Source organism: Bos grunniens, chromosome 3, assembly GCF_055505025.1.
Source record: "Bos grunniens cultivar Pamir isolate PY7600 chromosome 3, Bosgru_T2T1.0, whole genome shotgun sequence".
In the NCBI taxonomy this organism is placed as follows: domain Eukaryota; kingdom Metazoa; phylum Chordata; class Mammalia; order Artiodactyla; family Bovidae; genus Bos; species Bos grunniens.
In genome coordinates, this window is record NC_141167.1 from 29308585 (window position 1) to 29331918 (window position 23334).

The 23334-nt window shown below is 49.7% G+C and overlaps 1 protein-coding gene across 1 annotated transcript; it reads right to left on the reverse strand.

The window, feature by feature from the left end:
• Positions 1-53: 53 nt before the first annotated feature.
• On the reverse strand, positions 54-23158 carry CDCP2 (CUB domain containing protein 2). Its single transcript, XM_086394046.1, has 8 exons — positions 23122-23158; positions 20945-21006; positions 20669-20804; positions 11949-12296; positions 9049-9384; positions 7276-7629; positions 4181-4359; positions 54-656 (listed from the first exon to the last, which is right to left on the reverse strand). The coding sequence occupies exons 1-8, from the start codon at positions 23156-23158 to the stop codon at positions 330-332; spliced, it is 1779 nt and encodes a 592-aa protein (XP_086250172.1). The 3' UTR covers positions 54-329.
• Positions 23159-23334: the final 176 nt, after the last annotated feature.

Below are 23334 nucleotides of genomic sequence, written 5' to 3' on the forward strand. Positions count from 1 at the left end.
GTGACCACAACTGTATACACTGACAAATAACACACACAGGAGGGTTCTTTCTATAGCAGAAAATCTTTAAAATTAATAACAACGAAAACAATTGCACACATGTGCATGGCAGGCTATAGTTTACATAGCTCTTATCCATTTATGCTCTTCTCTGAGCCTCATGCCAGCCCTGTACCGAGGTAAGTAGGGCAGAGTCAAGGGCTCCAGAAAACTGAGGCTCAGAGAGAAGGTAGTGACTTGTCCATTGTCACTAACAAGTCAATAAGACCTGCTCTCACCCTTACTGTAGGATCCCAGGGGTGTCAGATGCCAGGTCCTACCCTCCCCACCTACAGCAGCATCAGGACCACGATGGCAATCACCATGAGGACTCCAGCCAGGATGCAAAGGCCCAGGAAGACGATGTCACTGGTGTCCTGGGCCACCATGGCCACGGGGCCCTCCAGTGCCTCCACCTCGTCCCTGGGGGGTGCCTCCTGAAGGTGCTCGGCCGTGGCAGCGTAGGGCCCGAGCCAGTGGGAGCCAGATAGCAGGTGCGCAGAGGCCTCCTTGCGGCGCGGCTCGCAGCGGACCTCGTACTCGTGGGTGTCCTCCTGCCCACCGGCTGAGAAGTCGATGTACAGCACGCTGATGATCACTGAGGTGTTATTTCTTCTCTGTGGGGGTCAAGGGGCACTTGCTCACACCTAAGGGGGCCAGGACTGCCCCTGCTGCCCTAGCGATGTGAGGACTCAGTGCCAAGGGGGCAGAACTCCAGAGTCGGGGTTCCAGTCCCAGCTTGGCCACTGACTCCTTCCACTCACAGCCTCAGGCCCCTTCCCCCACCTGTAAAAGGGGCACTACCAGAATGTCTGGAAGGACAGTATCAGATTCGATGGGTCAGTATTTGCTCTGGCTTCAGGGAGGTGGAATCTATGAAAGATAGAAACTGTAACAACAGGGACATTTGCCATGTTCCAGGCTCTGCCTTTAAGTGCATTATCTCATTTAATGCTCATGACAACCTTCTCTAATTGGTACCATTAATATCGCCATTTGCCAGATGAGGAAAGTGAAGCCCAGAGGTTAAGTCCCTTGTCTGAGGCCACACAGCACCCAAGTGACAGGGAGTATATTCTCCCCAGGGCTGCTCGATTCTTAACTGTGCTGTTAACCACCACACCTCACTCAAACCAAAGGATGTAGAACCAAAGGGGACTTTCAGGGCATCTCCCTTCCTTGGGAGATGTTTAATCTCCCTTCCTTGGCAATTCACAGATGTGGCCACTGAGGCCCGGCAAAGCCATAATTTGCCCAGAGCTAGGGCCAGAAGCCAGTCTCCTGCCTCCCCGTGAGATGCCGTCTCCCTGGTGTGATGTGACTTTCCTTCTGGAATCTTTTGGCCCAGTTGTGTCTGCAGTGATTCTGTGTCCCTGTGGTTGAGTCCAGGTCAGTCCAGCATCATCACCCAGGGGTTGGGAAGAGCCATTGAGGAGTGAGATGTGGGGAGCCTGTCACACTGCTGCACGGATGAAGGAGACAGGAGTCCAGATGCCCTGAGATGGTAGGGCTTTGGGGCTGGGAACTGAGGGACAATATTTTGACAGACAGTCTGTTGTGGTCTTGACTGGAGACTGCAGTTATGCCGGGATACTCTCCCCAAATCTAGAGCAGCCATTACACTTCTCAGACCGCCCCAACTGCCCTGTCTGGTTCCGTTACTGTTGAGCAGTGTGTGTGCTAAATCACTTCAGTAGTGTCCCACTCTTTGCAACCCCATGGACTATATAGCCTGCCAGGCTCCTCTGTCCATCGAATTCTCCAGGCAAGAACACTGGCGTGGGTTGCCATACTCTCCTCCAGAGGATCTTCCCGACCCAGGAATTGAACCCACATTTCTTAAGTCTCCTGCATTGGCAGGCGGGTTCTTTACCTCTAGCACCACCTGGGAAGTCCTAGTTATGAGCTGCTGCTGCTGCTGCTGCTAAGTCACTTCAGTTGTGTCTGATTCTGTGCGTCCCCATAGACAGCAGCCCACCAGGCTCCCCCGTCTCTGAGATTCTCCAGGCAAGAACACTGGAGTGGGTTGCCATTTCCTTCTCCAATGCATGAAAGTGAAAAGTGAAAGTGAAGTCACTCAGTCCTATCTGACTCTTTGCGACCCCATGGACTGCAGCCTTCCAGGCTCCTCCGTCCATGGGATTTTCCAGGTAAGAGTACTGGAGTAGGTCGCTATTGCCTTCGACTTACGAGCTGAGGCTCTTCTAAAAATCAAAGCTGCCTAGAAAGTGCAAGCGCACAGGAGGAATCTGCCATCACGGGATGCTGGGCAACCCTTTCGGGAAGAGACTGAAGGGGAGCTACCGATCTGGACTTCGGTGGACCAGGCAACCTTGTAGGTCTTTCCCTTCGGTGGACCAGGCGACCTTGTAGGTCTCTCCCAACTCTGGGCTTCCAAAAGGCTCTGAGACCGTGTCCCCAGAGGAGTCTTCTGCCTCGTGCCCTCAGCCTGTCTTGCCACCGGACTCTCTGAGGAGGACCAGAGTCCTGAAATTTTGTGACAAAGAATTGAGAGGGTGGGAGAGACAGGACCTGAGAGTGAAAGTGGACCCAGTGAAAGGGCCAAAGTGAATCTATATAATAAAGAATGGAGGGAAAACCACATAAAATGGGTGTGTGGGAAAGTTTCAGGGGTTTTTGATGAGTGAAACTTGAGGAAAGAGAGTCCACACATATGTGGTGTTATGGTTATGAGATCAAGTCTCTGTGGTTTTTAAGAAAAGTACAGAAAGGTTGGGGGCTTCCCAAGTGGCACAGGGGTAAAGAATCCTCCTGTCGATGCAGAAGACACAAGAGATACAAGTTCAATCCCTGGGTCGGGAAGATCCCCTGGAGAAGGAAATGGCAACCCACTCTAGTATTCTTGCCTGGGAAATCCCATGGACAGAGGAGCCTGGCAGCCTACAGTCCATAGGGTAGCAAAGAGTTAAACATGACTAAGCAACAAAGCACGCGCACACAGAAAGGTTGTCCTGCTTTTGGCCACTTGAACTGTGCATCTTTGAAAGCAACTCAATGCAGAGACTGGTCCTCATGGGTCTACGACTTATATGTGTTACACTAAGAACCCATGAGTCTAAGGTTCCCGGTTTTTATGTTTCCATAATATTGATGCCAAGCTTCTATGATTATGAGGCTCTAAGTTCTAGCGGAGGTTCTGCAACTCTGAGACCCTGAGTGTCTAGGAGTTCTTGGTTCTAGATGTCATGATTCCCTGCTTCTGGGGCTCTCTGTCCCCATCATCTTATGACTCTATGGAATGTGGTTCTGCCCCTAAAGAAAACCGCTCAGGGATTTAGGGCATAGAGTAGAGGTGAGGGCAGATTATTTTGGCAGCCAAGACTGACTCCCACTTCTCCTCTACTCAGGTCAAAAAGATGATGGTTGCTAGGAGGCTGGGGGAGCGGAGGGTGAACTGGAAGAGCCAGAGGTACACACTTGGTTAATGCTGGGTGTGGGGGAAACATGGTTTGTTGGAAATCACGTGATTCTGCCAAATCATGAATCCTCAGATACCAAGGCCTTTCCCCTTTCCAACCTGCCCCTAAGAATACAAACATCCAGGGTGCTTGGGCAGCCACCCAGTGATGCTAAAGGCCCCAAACCTGGGTTCCAGGCTTCCAAAATACAAGGACAGTAGAAAATGTTCATTTGCACACCTCGCCGCCTTTGGAGGCAGGTGGATCCTGTCTCTTGAAGGGCTCTTTTGTTTTGTGGAACCCAGAAAAGGATTGGGATCACAAAGTAGTCCAAAGGGACCCCCTGGGCAGGCAGGAGGCAGTAGTGCTCAAACACCTCTGTGTGTTAGAGGTGGGGACTGTGTGGCCCTGGGGAGCTCCAGGGAGGACAGGGGAGAGCAGGAAAGCCTCCAGAAACAGTCAGGACCTTGACAGAGGGGCCTCCAGTAGGGGCTGTTGGTCGTCAGCAGGTCGCGCAGCAGGATCGCCCTTCTCCATCTCCCCTACTTGAGCTCCTTGTGTGTCTACATTGAACAAGTTTGTTGAGGAGAAGGAGAGGCTGAGTTCCATATCCAGCAGGTGTAATGACCAGAGCCAGGAAGAGAAGCTGAATTCTCAAGTCTGGCAGGTGCCTCTCCCCAGGGATCAGGGCCCCAGCCTCATGCCAGCCCTCATCCCCCTACCTGAGACTCAGTGCCGCAGGTGTCAAAGCGGGCCTGGATCCGGAAGTTGCTGCCCATCTCCTGGGCGGCACAGCTCCGGCTTCCCAGGTAGACTTTGGTCCGTTCTAGTGGGGCCAGCGCCTGTGCAGAGATCAGGATCTGGAAGTCGGTGCGGGTGCAGCTCACGTTCATGGGCACCACTGGGGATGGATGGGAGAGGGGAGCTGGAGGCCATGCGGGCAGGCAGTCTGACCCCCCCCACCTTCTTCAAGCCCCTGGCCAAAGGGTGGTGGGTGGAAAACCGAGGCCCAGAGAGTGAATGGCTCATATGCAGTCCTACAAGGACATATTTACATGTGTTTCTCCACTTAACTGCATCAGGCTATGAGCTCCAGGGCAGGCACCATTCCTACTTCTCAGAGTCCTCTAAGCCCAGAGCTTGAAAGGTGAATATATGATTGAATGAATGAATTTTGTTAATCATAATGGAAGCTACTATTTGCTGATCATGTTTGCCATATACCAGGCAATTCATTCAATCATTTAACAAGTATTTACAGCCTATGTAGTCCAGGCACTATCTTGAATGCCAGATATAGAAATGAAAAGAAAAAAACCAGCCTCACATGCCTACCTTCTTGGAGCTTACAGTCTAGTTGGATGAGGGAGCAATAAATATGTAAAATACACCTAAGTGTCAGAGTAGTCGAAGGAAAATCAAGGAAAGAAAAAGATGGAGACGAGGAGAGCAGCATGTATGCATGGGTGGAGCTGGTGGGGCGGGAGGGATTGCAGTTTGAAAAGGGTAGTGAAGAAAGCCTCATTCTCCCTCCTCATACCAACCCCATGAGGCAGACACGTCTAAGTCCGTTTTACAGTTTTAGAGCTCAGAGCTCTGAGAGGTGACACTGTCTGCAGTGTCCAAGCTGGCATTTTAACCATCGAGTCTGTAAAGATTCCATGGTTCCTGGTCTCTCCACCCTGTGTGGGAGCCCCCGCACCCCCTCCCAGCAGGACGGTCTGACTCCAAGCGTCTGGGTCTGTGCGAGACTGTGTGTGTGTGCATGTGGGTGTGTAGGGGGCGGTGTTTGCTGGGGCAGGGGTGAGGTTAGGAGGAAGGACATGGGGGTGGGGACCTGGAGGGAGGAAAAGGAAGGAGCTGGCAGGCAGAGGCCAGGAACTCTCAACCTCTCTCCGGGAAACGCCTCAGACATATTTCAGCCTCTGGTGTCTGGGCAGGCGGGGATTTATGGGTCTGCCGTCTCCCACGATGATCTTGGTGGCGCTGAACTGTGTGTCACCCCTGATTGATGCTGAGGTCGTCCTCCAGCCGGGAGGCCGCCGACAGCCTGGGCCGCATCTGGATCCTGGCCCAGCACGAATGCCCTGTCTGACCCCAGGCTCCCAAGGGCATCAGGGAGAAAGGGGGCGGGTGGGAGTGGGGTCCTTGTATCTGAAACAGGAGCCAGGAGAGGAGAGGCCCACCCTCTGTCTCTGGGGGGACCGAAAGGAGAAGGGGCTTGTCCAAGATCACACACAGCTGGGAGAGAACCCAGGCCTGGAAATAGGCCCATCTGAACAAAGGGGACTTTGCAGCTCCTTCAGCTGGTATCTTCAGTTTACTGAGACCTGTCAGCCAGCTGTGGCAGAGCTCATGGCACCTGGATCTCCAAGTGCCATCCAGGAAGAGGGCACTCTAACAGAGGAGGAGTCCTCCTGCATGTTTCTGGGTGGAGGTGACTGAAGCAGACAGAGGGAGGGTCTGCTCAGGTCGCTTCGCTGCCGCTAGCGTGCTGCAGCTCTCCTGGTTCCTTCCCCTACAGCTCAGCCCCACTGGATGATCAGTGTGTGTGTGTGCATTAGTCACTTAGTCGTGTCCAACTCTTTGCGACCCCAAAGACTGTAGCCCACCAGGCTCCTCTGTCCATGGAATTCTCCGGGCAAGAATACCAGAGTGGGTTGCCATTCCCTTCTCCAGAGGATCTTCCCAGCCCAGGAATCGAACCCAGGTCTCCTGCATTACAGGTGGGTTCTTTACTGTTTGAGCCACCAGGAAGGCCCAGCAGCATTTGAATGTGGTCCTAGTCTGTCTGAGCTCAGCCACGAGCCTCCCCCCCAGGCCCTGCTCAGCCACACAAAAAGCAGGAGTGTGAGTTCTAGCCTTGCCTGTGCCACTGCTGCCTGCATGACATCAAAGTCCTTTCTTTGCATCTCCGTTTCTACACCTGCATAAGAGGCTCTAGCCTGGTCAGGTAGAGGGCAAAGTGGGTCCAGAGGACAGGCTTTTCTGGGCCCATGGCCCTGGGACGGGTGGGGAGAGGAGGGGATAGATGCTGTCAGCTGGCAAATCTAACTGGCACTGTGGAGGATGGAAAAGCTGAGTGCCAAGTTCCCTAGCCAACTCTGCAGCTAGGCACAGCCATATGATCAAGCTTAAAATAATAAGATCAAGAAGAAGAAATTTGAGTGCTTCGAAAAATGCTTTTACTTTCCTGATAAAAGGACATTTATGGCTGGCACCTCCCCTACCCTCTTCCAGAGTTGAGCATGGACATGATGCCTGGAGTTGTGGCAGCCATATTGTGGTCATGAGGCTGAGAGAATCTCAGACATGCAAACTCGGATATTGTTGAGTCCCTGAACCAATACCGCAGCTGACTAGCTCTAGACTTCTTGTTATAAAAGGAAATCAAAGGTCTTGAAAGATCAGTGGATTTTCAAACCACTGTCAGTCAGGACTTATGACTGTACAAGCAAGGTTGTTTAGCATTATGAACATAAATCGTATTACCATATTTTGTGCATTGCCCCTGGATACAGAGAATCAACCATAACACAAGAGAAGCCAGGGGCCATGGAGGAAAGAGACAGATAGAGAGGAATTGGGAATCGTAGATTTGGAAGCTAGAAAAATAGGGCACTATAATAGTGAAAATAAGCAGGAGTCACATTGGTACAGCCTCAGAGGTCCCAGGGCAGGAGTCGGCAGTGATGTAGCCACCAGAGAAATCGGTGCAATAGAGAGAAAGAGGGATGGAGGAAGGAGGCTGCAAAGTCCTGGGACCCCAGCCTCACCTTCCCCCATAAGCACACACTCACCCTCTACCCCAGCTGACCTCCAATGTAGGCCACAGAGAAGCCCCTGTGGGTGGTGCTACGGTCCGTGTGCAGCACAATCAGGAGCTGGTTGTGGCTTGAGGTGACGGGGGGTGGCAGGTGGTGGCCACACCAATTCCCCAGCAGAGGCGCCTCCTCACTGGCCCCATCAAAGGCTGCTAGATGGTCAAAGTCGCAGGTCCTGGTCAGGCTGTTGGGCTCCTCCAGTTCCAGGTCTAGGAAGAACACCTTGACCCGGTAGCCAGGAGGCAGGCGGATGGTCCAGTGGCACCGGATGTTGTTGGGGTAGGAGCTGGGGTACTGCGGGCTGGAGAAGTTGCCCCGCACCGCCGTGTACACCTCCTGGCATTCTCCTGGATTGGGGAGAGCAAGTCCAAAGGAGCAACGGTGAGAAGAGTGGAGACTGTCATCTTCTGCAACCACAGCTTGGGCAGCAGGCACATAGGGATCCTAAAACCACCCCGGCAGGTTGTAGGCACCATGCAGAAAACCAGACAATTAATCCCAAAGCCTGCTTTAAACTATAACTAGCTGAAAACTGGGACTCTCACTCCAATGGGCAATCCATTGTCTGAGTGTTGACCCTGCTAGCAATTCAATAAAAATGTCTAATACCTGTCCTCGGAGTTGAGTCCAAACTTGGACTTGACAGGCAAGATGGTTCATGACCTTGCCCCTTTTCATTGAGCCCCACCTCCAGCCTCACCAAACATCTCCTAGTACTATGGGCACACAAACCCTCTCTGTCCTCCCTGCCATATGCTGATCCCTCTGCTTGGACTTTCTTGGTGGCCCAGTGGTAAAGAACCCACCTGCCAATGCAGGAGATGTAAGAGACATGAGTTTGATCCCTGAGTGGGGAAGATCCCCTGGTGGAGGGCATGGCAACCCACTCCAGTATTCTTGTCTGGAGAATCCCATGGACAGAGGAGCCTGGCAGGCTACAGTCCCTAGGTTTGCAAAGAGTCGGATACAACTGAAGCGACTAAACACTCACTTCTTGAACACCCTTCCCTTCCTTCTGCCATTGTTTAACTCCTTCAAAGTGAAAAGTGAAGTCGCTCAGTTGTGTCCGACTCTTTGCGACCCCATGGACTGTAGCCTACCAGGCTTCTCCCTCCATGGGATTCTCCAGGGAAGAGTATTGGAGTGGGTTGCCATTCCCTTCTCCAGGGGATCTTCCTGATCCAGGGATCGAACCTGGGCCTCCTGAATTCCAGGCAGACACTTTAACCTCTGAGCCACCAGGGAAGCTTTAACTCCTTCAAAGCATTGCTCAGTTCTCTCCTCCTCCAGGAAGTCATCCATCATTCTTACTATTAGATATCACAGATCACAGTGAGTATTCACTGTTTTCTTCCCCATCTCCTCCACTAGAGTTTAATTCCAAAGCGTTCATTCATTCATTTATACAAACATTAACCGAGTGTCTTCTATGTAGCAGGTATAAAGATAAATCCATAGGAACTCGAAGTCAGGCAGAGGAGATCAACATGCAAACCACATACAGAAGTGACAAGCGTTAGATCATTGCTATGAAAACACTTCTCGAAGGAGCTGAAGGAAGAGAATAATTCAGAGGGTATCAGGAAGTCTTCACAGAGGAGGTGACATGCTTGTGCCTTGGCATCAGCCAGGCAGGAAAGAGTGTGCTAGAACATTTCAGGCAGAGAAAGAGCAGGAAGTGCCAAACCCAGAGGCAGAAAAGTAGAACTCCTCCCCCACCCCCCAGCATGCACAGAGCCCTGGGGGTTTCGCTGCAGTCCTCCCACCTGAGAAGTAGTAGGCCTTGAAGCCGCGGCCTCCGATGTTGAAGTCAGACTTGAAGACCACCTGCAGCTCGTGGCCCAGGGACACGAGTGTGGGGGGCCTGGCACTGCCGCAGTAGTGGTGCTCCCGGGAGGGGCCGGGCCCCCCAAGCACAGCCACGTAGTCGTACGTGCACTGCTCACTGCCCTCCACCTGGAAGTCCACGAACACCAGCTTGATGGTGGCGGGGCCAGCGGCCCGGATCACCCAGCGGCACTCCACGTTGTTGGGGTAGTTGTTGGGGTACTCGGGGCTGGCGAGGACCCCTGACAGGCCGGTCAGGACACCACCACACACATCTGCAAGGGAGCCCACTTGAACTGGCACCCTCCCCTGGCACCCCCATCTCCTCCCTTGGGAAATGCCACTCCCACAAGTGTTCACCCGGACCCTTGGCACCACCCACTGAGTGCTTGTTAAGTGGCAGGCACAAGCCATCTTTTTAGCCATCACCCTAAGTGTCAGACGTGACAACCACTAAACGATGACAACAGAAAAGTAACCCCATGAGGAAAGCAGGGCGGTTTCCCCATTTTACAGTTGGAAAACTGGAGGCAGAGAGAAGTTAAGTAACTTAGCTATGTGAGTTTGCATTCACCCAGACAGAGCCCAGGAGAAGGATCTGAGCCCAAAGAGTTTATCTGGGAGAGACAGGGGACCACAGGTGGGCACTGAGAGAGACAGGGTGGGAGAGTGGGGGCATTCACCCACCAGCCCCTCAGAATGCAGGCTGAGAGGTAGGCTGCCACAGCTTTGGTAAAAGCTCTCAAACAAAGAGATGTGGAGACCAGCGGGTGCCATTGACAAGGCCCAAGGGACAGAGCAGGGCCCTGACAGCGGGTCACCCCGCTGGTATCAGGGAGGGTGAGATGTGACTAACTACTGAGTCTGTACACTTGACATTGTGTCTCACTGTCCCTCCTACCAAGGACAGTGGTGCACAGAGGCTGAGACATCTCAGATCAGGAATATTATTAAACCTCCATAACAGATGCGGAAACTGAGGCTTAGAGGGAGGATCTGAAGAAGTAGAGATAGGCTTGAAGTCTGAAGATAACTGTGTTCTCAGCTCTGCCTTCTATTGCTCTGTGACCCTGGACAAGTAACTCAGCCTCTCTGAGCCCCATGGGAATATTAGAACTCATAAGACTTGTTCAGTCAGACCCACCAGGCTCAGACTCATGCACAGTTTGAGAAGTTTCTGGTGAAAGTCCTTTGGAACCTGGTGCAGCCAGTGTAACCAGGAGCTGTGTGATGGTGAAGGCTGTGACCAACTGGAGGCCACCAGCAGGAAGGGGCACACTAGGTTCTGTCTCCCGAGACTGCAGAATCTCATCCCCTGGCATGGCTGTATGAATGGAGCACTGTGCCAGGCAGCTAAGGACTTGAATTCTTGTCCCAGAGTTTGCCCTTCCCAGATGTGTGACCATGGGAAGGCACATTCCTTCTCTAGTCTGAGATGCATTGTTTGTGAAAAGAGAGGACAGGTTTTCACAGTCTGTGAGATCCTTCCAACCTCAATACCCTTAGCTTTCAAACTGTGTTAGCAAGGGCTTTCAAACTTAGCAGGGACTTTCAAACTGTGTTCCAGGCCTTCACAGTGGCCCTGGGGCATCAATCTGCAGACATCTGGTGTAAATGTCATTCTTAAACGGTATTCAAACTTTTTTTTGACTCAATGAAAGATAGAATCCACAGTCACATATCTCAAATGTAAATATATCACTAATTGGAGACCATCAATATTTACTGATGTTTTCAATGATTGGCTTAAAATAAGTACATGTTAAGAATACGAACTTATAAACTAAATGCTTACAACAAAATGCTGCCTTTACCTCTTTTATATATCAGGGATTAACATAAAGCTCCACCTGATGTAAGGGTACCCCTGCTTTTTTAAAATATTGGAAAACATTGCACATGGTACTATAACTTTGATATCTTAATAATCTAAAAATCTAGGGATCTAAAATTCCACCACTACCATTAGATCTGTCTGCAGTTCTCGTGTTTCAGCATTCTACAAATCTATGCCTCCAAAGCCAGCGGGGACTGATGTCCATCAGCTTGCACACGTGAGCACGTGCGCACACACATACACCTGCCCCTGCCCACACCCTGGCCCTGATTGCTGTTGGTGGATGCTGTGCACCAGGAGCCTCTGTGGCACCCATTGTTTGAGCTGACATGAGGAAGGCCTTTGGTTTTGGCCTTGGGAGAAGGGAGGACGAAGGAGCTTTGAGGGTGAGCAGAGAAGCCTGAGAAAGGAGGAAGGAGTCTAGCAGACAGGCACTGAGAGCAAGGCCTGTGCTCCCCTCACTAGCCTGAGGGCAGGCGCCAAGCCCGGCTGGGGTTAGGGACCATGATGTAAGGGGCGAGCTCAGGAAAGGCTTTGTGAAGGAGAGAATCACCAGCTCCACACAGACCCTGTGCCCCTCCCACTGCTGAGGACATGAGGGGTGGGGGGAACTCAAGTGCCCATGACATAATAAGATGCCACAGAGTGCTGAGGAGCAGAGGCAGCACAATGTCCCCTCCTGTGTCCCAAGGCCACTCAGGGGTGAGAGGACAAGGATAGGTGAGGACAAGAGGCCTCGTCCCTGAGCACAGTGAGACCCTCCGGGGGCTGCCAGGATAATGGACGGAGAGGAGGGGAGTGCTGCCATGAAGGTGGGAACACAAAACCACCAAGACTACCAACAGAGGCCGCCTCTGCCCCGTGAGCTACGAGAGCAGGGGCATCCAGGTAACAGGGCGGCCCACACGCTAAGATGCCTAGACCCGGCCTGTCTTACCTGCCCCCGCCGCCCTCCCCCATCCCCACCCAAGGCCACTCTCTCCACCACCAAGTCCCCCTTGCCTTTCTGGTAGGCCGCGGAGAAGCCGCGGCTGGCCACGTGCTTGTCTGAGTGGAAGACCACAGACATGACGTGCCAGGAGGAGGTGAAGGGTGGCGGGGGCACCCTGCCGCAGAACCTCCCCAGCAGGTTGCCCTGGTCCCCGGAGGCGCCGTTGTAGATCTCCAGGAAGTCGAAGCCGCAGGTGTCGTGGTACTCCAAGTCAAAGGCGTGGAAGGTGAGCAGCACGGAGGAGCCCTCGGCCACCACGATCAGCCAGCTGCACTCCGTGTTGTAGGGGTAGAGGCTGGGGAAGTTGGGGCTGGAGAAGTTTCCAGAAGGTGCTGAGAGCACACCCCCACATTTGACACCTGTGGCGAGAGGGAAGAATGACCTAGAGTCAGTGCTAGGGTCTCGGATCACGGCCCAGCTTCAAAGCAGGGTCTTTGGGATGGAATGAGAGAGCAAGAGGCCATGGCCCTCAATCACTTCATTTATTCATTTATTTGTTCATTCATTTACTTATTCTTCAAATACTACCAAACATTCTTTTATGCATTCAATAAATATTGTTTGAGTGTGGGGCATTGTTGTAAGTGCTGGGGTTACAGCAGGAACAAATAGACAAAAATTCTAGTGGGGAAGATAGACAATAAACATAATAAGGAAAATATGGAGTGTATTAACTAGTGATAAGTGCTCTGGAGAAAAATAAAGCAGGGGAAGGAGATAGGAAGTGTCAGGTAGGCCTGTAATTTTATAGGTAGAGGGATTGAAACTGTACCCTCTGCAGTGGAAGCCTGGAGTCTTAACCACTGGACTGCCAGGGAAGTCCCATGGGCCTGTGCTTTTAAATAAAATATACTAGGCACTAAAGATGTCCGTTGGGGAATTCAAAAATGAAAAGTAATATTACCCACCCCCATCCTGAGTGAAAATGTGCAGTGTATTACAAAGTTTGAAGTACATTCTTATATGTATGTATTGGTTTATATTTTGAAAAAGAAAACAATGGGAGGAAACTAATAAAAATGGTTCTCTATAACAGGAAGAAGTAAGCAGCGGGGAGGAAACAGGTGTGACTGTTAGACATCTTTAAATGCAAGTTATTTTATAATTTTGACTTTTTAATCATGAATAATTTTAATATAATTTTTAAAATATCAAAAGATTAAGTAACCCCAATGCCATAGAAAGTGAAAGAGGAGAGTGAAAAAGTTGGCTTAAAACTCAACATATGGAGCCTATTATACAGAGTGAAGTAAGTCAGAAAGAAAAACACCAGTACAGTATATTAATGCATATATATGGAATTTAGAAAGATGGTAACGATGACCCTATATGCGAGACAGCAAAAGAGACACAGATATAAAGAACAGACTTTTGGACTCTGTGGGAGAAGGCAAGAGTGGGATGATTTGAGAGAGTAGCATTGAAACATGTATATTACCATATGCGAAATAGATCGCCAGTCCAGGTTCCATGCATGATAAAGGGCCTTCAGGACCGGTGCACTGGGACGACCCTGAGGGATGGGATGAGGAGGGAGGTGCAGGGAAGTTCAGGATGGGGGACACATGTACACTGATGGCTGATTCATGTCAATGTATGGCAAAAACCACTACAATACTGTAAAGTAATTAGCCTCCAATTAAAATAAATTAATTAATTAAAAAAAACTCAACATAAAGAAAACTAAGATCATGGCATCTGGTCCCATCACTTCTTGGCAAATATATGGAGAAACAGTGGAGACAGTGAGAAACTTTATTTTTGTGGGCTCCCAAATCACTGCACATGGTGACTACAGCTATGAAATTAAAAGACACTTGCTCCTTGGAAGAAAAGCTATGACCAAACTAGAGAGCATATTAAAAAGCAGAGACATTACTTTGCCAACAAAGATCCATCTAGCCAAAGCTATGGTTTTTCTAGTAGTCACGTATGGATGTGAGAGTTGGACTATAAAGAAAGGAAGCTGAGTGCCAAAGAATTGATGCTTTTGAACTGGGGTGTTGGAGAAGACTCTTGAGAGTCCCTTGGACCACAAGGAGATTCAACCAGTCAATCCTAAAAGAAATCAGTCCTGAATATTCATTGGAAGGACTGATGCTGGAGCTGAAACTCCAATACTTTGGCCACCTGATATGAAGAACTGAGTCATTGGGAAAGACCCTGATGCTGGGAAAGATTGAAGTCAGGAAAAGGGATGACAGAGGATGAGATGGTTGGATGGCATCACCGACATGATGGACATGAGTTTGAGTAAGCTCCGGGAGTTGGTGAACAGCGAAGCCTGGCGTGCTTCAGTCCATGGGGTCGCAAAGAGTCGGATACAAGCGACTGAACTGAACTGATAATTGGAATAAAGGAAGTGTGCCAGTGTCAATAGAAATTAAGATTTGCAGTATAAGAGGAGAGAGATACAAATTAAAACTAAAAAAACTAAGTAGAACTCTTGAGATCCTTCATTTGAATTGAGAACATCAGTATGAACAAGATTTATTTTTATTTCTAAAAATATTAATTTATCAGCTTTGTTCACTAAAGAGCCTAAAGGCAATAATATTCTGGTAGTATTTTGTACCCCTTCAACTTAAATTAGGATTATTATGTCCAACTAAACTAAGATTGTTATGTCCAACTAAGATGAACCAGGACTCCTTAGAGAAATAGTCAGGGGCAGAAAACATACAAAATACACTTGGGACACCTTGTCAAGCTACAGAGTAAAGAAGCTATCACAACCGCTGGGATTGTGTCAAAAGACACAGAAACCCGCTAGAAGGTATAATTGGAGCTTCAAAAAAGATTTACTGCAGTGAGTTGAAACCCATCAAATATATAAACATTTATGAATTCATAATGAACTAAAAAATTAAAAGAAATTAAAATGGAACTTACTGATTTCTTTTAGAGATTTCTGGTGCATGAAGTCATTTTCTTCTTGCTACATAGAGAAAGAATTAAGCATTTAATTTGTCTTTCTTGTTATAAATTATATGCATTTCAGGATAACTGAATAGTTGATGAAGAAAAAGTATTATTTAAAGAAGACTACAGGAAGAATAACAACTTTAGGGACTTCCTTGGTGGTCCGGGGTAAAGACTCCACGCTCCCAGTGCAGGGGGCCTGGATTTGATCCCTGGTCAAGGAACTAGATCCCACCTGCTGCAACTGGGTTCACACGCTGCAGCTCAAGATCCCTCATGCTACAACAAAGATCAAAGATCCCACATGCCACAACTAAGATCCAGAATAGCCAAATAAACAAATTTTTTTAAAAAAGAACATTAGAAAACATAAGTTTGCAAACCTTAATGAAATCATCATCATCATCATCTATCCTAATCATGGAGGAAAAAGGTAAATGAGGAGAGGTAAAACCTCCTTAAGCAGACAAATATTCTCCGTAAAGTTATTTCAACTTTGCTAATGTTTGAAAAGTTTTATATTTAAAAAATACCAGGCTTCTCTGGTGGCGCAGTGGTAAAGAATCCACCTGCCAATGCAGGAGATGCTAGTTCAATCCCTGGTCTGGGAAGATCCCACATGCTGCAGAGTGGCTAAACCTATGGGCCACAACTATCGAGCCTGTGCTCCAGACCAGGGGAGCTGCGACTATTGAGCCCATGTGCCGCAACTAACGAAGCCCGCGTGCCTACAGCCCATGCTCTGCAACGAGAGAAGCCACCGCAATGAGAAGCCCTTCACTGCAACTAGAGGGTAGCCCCTGCTTGCCGCAACTTAGAGAAAAGCCCATGCAACAACAAAGACCCAACACAGCCAAAAATAAATGAATTTTTAAAATGGTTTTTAAAAATCATTTAAAAAATACCCAAAAAGTTACATTTATAAGAAACTTTATGGTGGATGGATGAGGCTAACTGAACCGACTGGTCAATCTTAACATCAAAGTGGAACACTGGATAATAGGTGACCTGATGAAACACCTATAATATCTTCTTATAGGGGAAAAAAAAAGGAACCTGAAGCTAATGAAATCTCTGGATCTGTCAAAATTTAGAGGAATATGGAAGCTAGAGGAACAGTCTAAATGACCCCTTGAGGACACATTCAGCCCAGTCCAGAATGTGGGAAATTCTAATGACCCAGGTGCTTCTAAGTAAATAAGGTGGCGGGGGAGACACAACTAACATATTTTTATTTATTTATTTATTTATTTTTTTACAACTAACATATTTTTAAAAGGCTCAACTAGAAGAAAATATAGAGGGTAAGTTCCTTGACTTTGGTCTCAGCAATAATTTTTTGGATTTGACAACAAAAACAAAAATAAACAGGTGGGACTACATTGAACTAAAACCTCCACACAACAGAGGAAACTGTTAATAAAATGGGAAAAGAAAAGTCTATGGAATGAAGAAAATATTTGCAAATCATACATCTGATTAGGGGTAAATATCCAAGATATATAAAGAATTCATACAACTGAAGACCAAAAAGAAAACAACAAAGTCTGCTTTAAAATGAGTAGAGAAATTGCATAGGAATTTTTCCAAAGAAGTCATACAGATGACCAACAGGTGCATGAAAAGGTGCTCAACATCACTGATCATCAAGGAAATGCAAGTCACAACCACAATGAGATGCCATCTCCCATCTGTTGCTGCTGCTAAGTCACTTCAGTCGTGTCCGACTCTGTGCGATCCCATGGATGGCAGCCCACCAGGCGCCCCCATCCCTGCGATTCTCCAGACAAGAACACTGGAGTGGGTTGCCATTTCCTTTTCCAATGCATGAAAGTGAAAAGTGAAAGTGAAGTCGCTCAGTCGTGTCCAACTCTTAGCGACCCCATGGACTGCAGCCCACCAGGCTCCTCTGTCCATGGGATTTTCCAGGCAAGAGTACTGGAGTGGGGTGCCATTGCCTTCTCCGCTCCCATCTGTTAGGATGGTTATTATTTAAAAGATAAGAAACAACAAGTGTTGGCAAGGATGTGTGGAAAAAAAGGAATCTTTGTGCACTGTTGGTGGGAATGGAAACTGTGCATCCTCTATGACAAACAATATGGAGGCTTCTCAAAAACACAAAAATAGGACTCCATATGATCCACCAATTCCACTTCGGGCATATTTCAAAGGAAATGAAAACAGCATATCGGAGAGTTATCTGCATTCTCATGTTCATTGCACAGTTATTCGCAATAGCCAAGATATGGAAACAACCTAAACGTCCACCAACAGGTGAATGGAGACACATATGGCATAGGATGGTACTCAGCCTAAAAAAGGCATTCATCCTGATATTTGCAGCAACATAGACATTGAGGGCATCATGCTAAGTGAAATACGCGAGACAGAGAAAGACGGATACTGCATGGTATCACTTACATGTGAAATCTTAAGTGTCAGAATCATAGAAACAGCAGAAAAGCGGTTGTCAGAGAAGTCAATTAAAAAAAGAGAAAGACTCAAGAGTCAAATACCAACCAAAAGCAATGTGTGAACCTTTTTCGGATTCTGATTTGAACAAACCAATTGCAATAGGATTTTTTTGTTTTTGCAATAATTGGGGAAAACGGAACATGAACTGAGTATGAGATAAAATTAAGGAATTATTACATAATTGTAATACTATCGGGAATATCTATCTACTGAATATATATCTGTTAGATATACTCTGAAATATTTATGGGTAAAATAGTATATTTGAGATGGTCTTTAAATTTCTCTGACCCTCCCCTGCCCCACACCCTGCTAAAATGGAGATGGAGGTAGGATAGAAGAACCAGAGGACTTCCCTGGTGGCTCAGATGATAAAGAATCTGCCTGCAATGCAGGAGACCTAGGTTTGATCCCTGGGTGGGGAAGATTCCCTGGAGAAGGGAGTGGCAACCCACTCCAATATTCTTGCCTGGAGAATTCCATGGACAGAAGAGCCTGGTAGGCTACAGTCCATGGGGTCACAAAGAGTTGAACACGACTGAATGACTAACACTTTCACTTTCTTTAGAAGAACCAAGAAAGGCAAAATGTTGACAATTTTTGAAGATGGTTGATGGAAACATCAGTATTTATTATACTATTTTCTCCACTTAGTGTTTGAAAATGTTCATAGTTAAAAGTTGAAAAAAAATGATCAACACATTCTTAGTCACCTTGTCAGTGAAGCTTCCCTCAACCATCCTATTTGCAATTGAAACCCTTTCCCCATCCCTCTACCCGTCTCTCCCTTTTTGGCTATGCTTTCTCCATAGCACCCACCACCACTGAATGTACTATTTACTTCCTCATTTGTTCAGTTCACTGTCAGTCTCTCTCTACAAAACTGTAAACTCTATAAAAGCAGGGATTTTCATCTACTTTGTTCTCTGCTGTATCTCAGGCATCTGGAAGAGCTCCTGGCATAAAGCAGGTGCTCAGTATATATTTGCTGAATGAATGAACGAGTGAATGATCTAGTATCATCTTCATAATATCCCCATAAAATAGGCAGCACAGGTGTTACTGACTCCATTTAACAGATAAGAAAACTGAGGCCCAGAAAGGGAAGTTACCCCTGTAGCTGACATCCTGTTTGGGTCCACACAGCACCCATTCCTCTATCTTTGGCAAGAATAAGCCCCTGAGTTTAAACACTGCTCCCTTCCCTTGCCTCCATATGATAACTCTCCCACATCTTTCCCTGACCCAGGGAGGACACGTGAGCCTAGCTGGGAAATCCTGAGGCCTCCACCACTGCCAAGTGACTGGCCTGGGGGGTGGGCCTGTGCCACCAGAATCCTGCTGCAGAATGCCCAGATGAGACCTTTCCTTCCCTGATCCCTAAGCCCGGAGTTAGAGCCCTGGGTGGGACCAAGCTCAGGGCCCGTTGAGAAAGCTTGTCAACAGATGGCAACAACCACGTGACAAGCAGAAATGGCCTGGAACCCAAGCAGCCCAGCTCAGCTACACTCTTGCCTCCCTGGTGACAGAGCCAGTGCATTTCTCTTCTTGCTTAAACTCATCCAGGTTGGGTTTCTGTCCCTTGCAACCAAAAGCATCTTGAAGATGCTTCACCAAAGTTCCTGTAAAACTTTGTCACACATGTCAAGCATGTCAGCACATGCCTGTGCTGATTCAGAATGGGTCCCTCCCCGGGGTGTTCACAGCTAGGGGGTAAGGTGGAGGGAGTTAGGCAAATGAGACAAAGCCACGTGGTATGAATGTGCTGGGGCCACACAGGGGACTCTGGGGTCCAGAGGGAGGGAGGCCAGTCTTGCTGGAGCCAGCCCTGTAAGAGGAGGGACACGGGAGAAGGGGGTGTTTGGCTAGGAGGAACAAAGGCTTCATAAGTTGGGGAAGATTTGGAGGGAGGAAACAGCAACTAAAGGCTCAGACTCACAGTCACTTAGCCTCCCTGAGCCTCAGTCGGGCATCTGTGAAATGGGGATAATGACCTTGCTGGGTAGCTGTGAGCAACAGATAAGAGAAAGCCGTGCAAGGGCTACAAGATGCACACCCAGTTCACAACAGGTCGTCTGGCCCCAGGGGCAGGTCAGGGCGGGAGTGGTGTCTGATCCATGCCTTTATGTCAAGAGGATAGAGGGACAACCTGTCTAGTGACTGTCATTGTCGTTCCGCCAGACCTTCCCACTGGATGGGAAAGGCCATGAGAAGGTTGGAGAAAACTCTTGTGGCCCAGGAGGCCCCAGGGGCCAGCACAGGTAAAAGCTTTGTCCTTCAGGCACCCTGACCCCCAGGGCCACTCCAAAGCCTCTGAAGTCCTAGTGGCTAAAAATGGGAACAGTTAGCTTCTCTGATCACCCCGGCATGGAGTAAGACACCTGGGTGCCTGGCCCATCTCTGCCACCAAGTAGGTTTCCTTCCTGAGACCCCCTTGAGCCTGCAGGAAGACAAGGCACAGTTGGCTGCTGGCTGAGCCCCACTCCACATGAGCCTCTTGAAGACAGGTGAGTGATACTGCCCTGGCTTCCCAGACAGACTCACAGAGGACTGGAGCCCCACAAAGGACCTGGGACCAGGGTGCCAGAAGAGGGTTCAAAGAGCGCCAAGGAGGGGCATCTGAGGCTGATGAAGGGATGTGGAAGTCTTCCTGGAAAAGCTGGTGCTTGAGCTGAGCTTGAAGGATAAGCCAGGTGTTTTCAGGTGGAAAAAGAGAAAAGGGACCTTCCAGGCAGAGGGCACAGGGGGTGAAAGCCCTGAGGGTGAAAATCTCCTGAAGGGAATGTGATCCTTTGCCAGAGCATGGGATGCCCAAGCGATGCTGGGAACCAAGGCTGGATGTTATATAGAGATTGGAGCCAGACCTGGGTGAGGGGGCGGTTGGCTTTATAGAGAACTTTGATGTCACTTGGCTGGTGATGGGGAAGTACAGCAGGCTCTCAGGAGGAAAATAAGGACCCTTTCCAGCAACAAATCTTTACTTGTTCTCTGAGCCATTCCCCTCACCCTTGGTAAGCATGCAGTCTTGGGCAGGTTACCTAACTTCTCTCTCCCTCAGTTTCCTCATCTGTGGGAGACTGATACCCATCTTGAAGTTTCTTGTGAAGATTAAATGCATTCATGCATAATGCATGGAAAGTACCCAGCACATAGTAGGCACTCAACAAACACTGTCTTTCACCATCTCAGAAGCTGTACAACTCAATTCAGCCAACTCTCCCCCAAAAGGCCTTCCACTTTCTGGCCTCTCACACAGAAACCTCCTGAGACCCCACCGCCACCTCCCTCCCTCCCGCCTCCCTCCCAGGTCCTGCCTGTCCCCAGCAGCTCCTACCTTTCATGGCTTGGGCTCTGAGGTCTGGGCCCAGCAGCGCCACTGCCAGCAGCAGACAGAATACCAGCTCCACCAGCATCTCCTCATCAGGTCCCCGCAGGTCTGCAGAGCTCAGGGCAGGCCAGGACTTGAGGGTCTGAAGCGGGGGAAAGAGAGGTGAGGCTGCAAGGGCCTCCAAGTTAATGGTGGTGTGAATAATTCATCGGGCCCTCGAATTAGTAAGCTGATCCCCTGCGCTTCCTTCACTCCACCCTAAGGTGACGGATCTAGTGTCACCGGGTTGACACTTCTGAGATCTGCACTGGCCACACTGGGTGGGGAGAGGGCTGGGAGAGAATCTGGCGGTGGAGAAAGAGCAGGGGTTTGGGGGCTAGGCAGATCTGGAATCGTCCTGGGTTGGCCTCCACCTTGCCAGGTGACCTTGAACAAAGTCATCCAACCCTTCTAGGTCTCGATCTGACTCCTCTATCTGGTGGGGCCACTCAGCCCTGCCTATAGGGTTATTGTGGAAATGAAATGTGGTAACACATGCTAAAAAACACAGTCGGCGCTTGCTACAGGTTTCCCCATCGCCTATCCATGTGGGAGGGGACAAGGACCCCTGAGACATGCATAGATGAGCTTAGAGGGAGAGCGAAGGGAAGAACGTGGCAGGAATAACAGAATGGGAAAACACTACAGGACAACTCCCAGTGGCACTGGGGGTAAAGAACCTGCCTGCGATGCAGGAGACAAGAGGCGGGGGTTCGATCCTTGGGTCGGGAAGGTCCGCTGGAGGAGGGCATGGGAATCCACTGCAGTATTCCTGCCTGGAGAATCCCATGGACAGAGAAGCCTGGCAGACTTCGGTTCATAGGGTCGCACAGATTGAAGGGATTGCACGCACGTAGCATGCCCAGTGCAATCATGGACTGCGTGGCCAAGACTATTAAGTGGTCACCTTGTTATTGATCCACAAACCTGGCTCAAACAGCACCATGTGCCAGGCCCTGTGCTAGGATCTGGGCTGTGGCAATGCCCTCAGGGGTTCCATGTCCTACAGGGAGCAGGATCTTTCAATTTACTCCAGGAAACTATTTGGTTCAGCCAGGCCCCAGGCTCATTCCCTAAGCTCCTTCTCTGTGCAGAGCCTGTGCCAAGCCCAGGGCATCTGAGGTAAACAAGCCCATGCCTGCCTCCCAGTGAGGAGCCTGGGCTCTGCCTTGACAGACAAGGTCTGAATCCCGGCCCTACCCCTCACTGCTGGGCTGTGGGGCCCCTCTGAAGCTGGGCCTCCTGGACCACGAAGGAGAGCTTACAGTGCCTGCAGTGAGAGGATTAGATGAGATGATAGTCAGTGCCTGGCTCAGCGCACAGGAGCGAGGAGGATTCTGCTGACCTCTGAGGAGCTCAGACGTCCATCTGCCAGACCACGTGTTGCCTCAGAATCATCCTTTTGTCAGGAGGTCCCCAGGGGGCCCTTTGCTGCCAGCAAGGGAGGGAGGCCGCCTGGAAGATATTCAGCCAAGAGCATTAGGAATGGTCAGGCCTGAGGGACTGGCTTATGTGTGGGGCCTGATTGGCAGGAAAAGAAAGGTGCCATGTCCTGGACAGTCTGAGGGGAATGGAGCTAATACCTACTGCATGTATAAGAGGGTTTCCCCAGTGGCTCAGTGGTAAAGAATCCTCCTGTAACGAAGGAGATGCAGGAGATGCGGGTTTGATCCCTGGGTCAGGAAGATCTCCCGCAGAAAGGAATAGCAACCCAGTCCAGTATTCTTGTCTGGGAAATCCCAGGGACAGAGGAGCCTGGTGGGCTACAGCCCATGGGGTTGCAAAGAGTTGGACAGGACTGAAGTGACTGAGCACATGCGTGCGTGCACACACACACACATGCATGTCTGAGAGAGGGCGCTAACCCAATGTCTGCTGAGTCCTGGGCATGGCGCTGAGCTTCCCAGACCTGTGTGTGTGTCCTCCCAGTTTCAGAGGCACAGATTGGCCTCCCCGTCTTGCAGAGGGGGAAACTGAAGCACAGAGGGTTTGAGTCACTGTTGTGAGTTGAGTTGCTTCACAAGAAGACCCTGTGGCAGGGAGTTGAGGACAAGGAGTGTATCTGGAAAGTAATCCGAGGAAGCACAGATCAGGGGGTAGAGCAGGGAGATGAGCGGTGAGAAGAAGCTGATTCAGGGTGTGTTAACCTGCAGCTGACCACTGTGGGCAACCGAGCCTCCACCCCATGGGCACCTCCGGGAGACAGCGTTCCACTGAGGGGCAAGGAGGCAGCGAATTTGTCCACCGACTGCCAGCTGCCCCTGGGTGACCACTGCTTGAGACCATCCTCTCAGGCATCTCTAACCTGCCTGTGAAGCCCCAGTGTCCAGGTGTCACAGCAGAAGCCTGGGAATGGTGAAGACCGCAGGATGTGGGCGGGGCCGTGACAGCATCCACGTGTTACTCCCTGAACCCCTCACCTGTGAAGTGTTCGTCCCGCCCCTGGAGCAACCGCATCTCTCCCAGCACTTTTGTGACACTCCTCTCCCGTCCCTGCTCATCTCCCCGTCACCTTGCATATCCCTCACCCCCTTGCCCCTCAGGCTTAGACCACAGGGTCAGGGTCATCCTACTCTCCTTTCATGCCATCTGCTGGACAAGTCCAGCTGGCCACTTTCTCCCCTGGGTGTCTG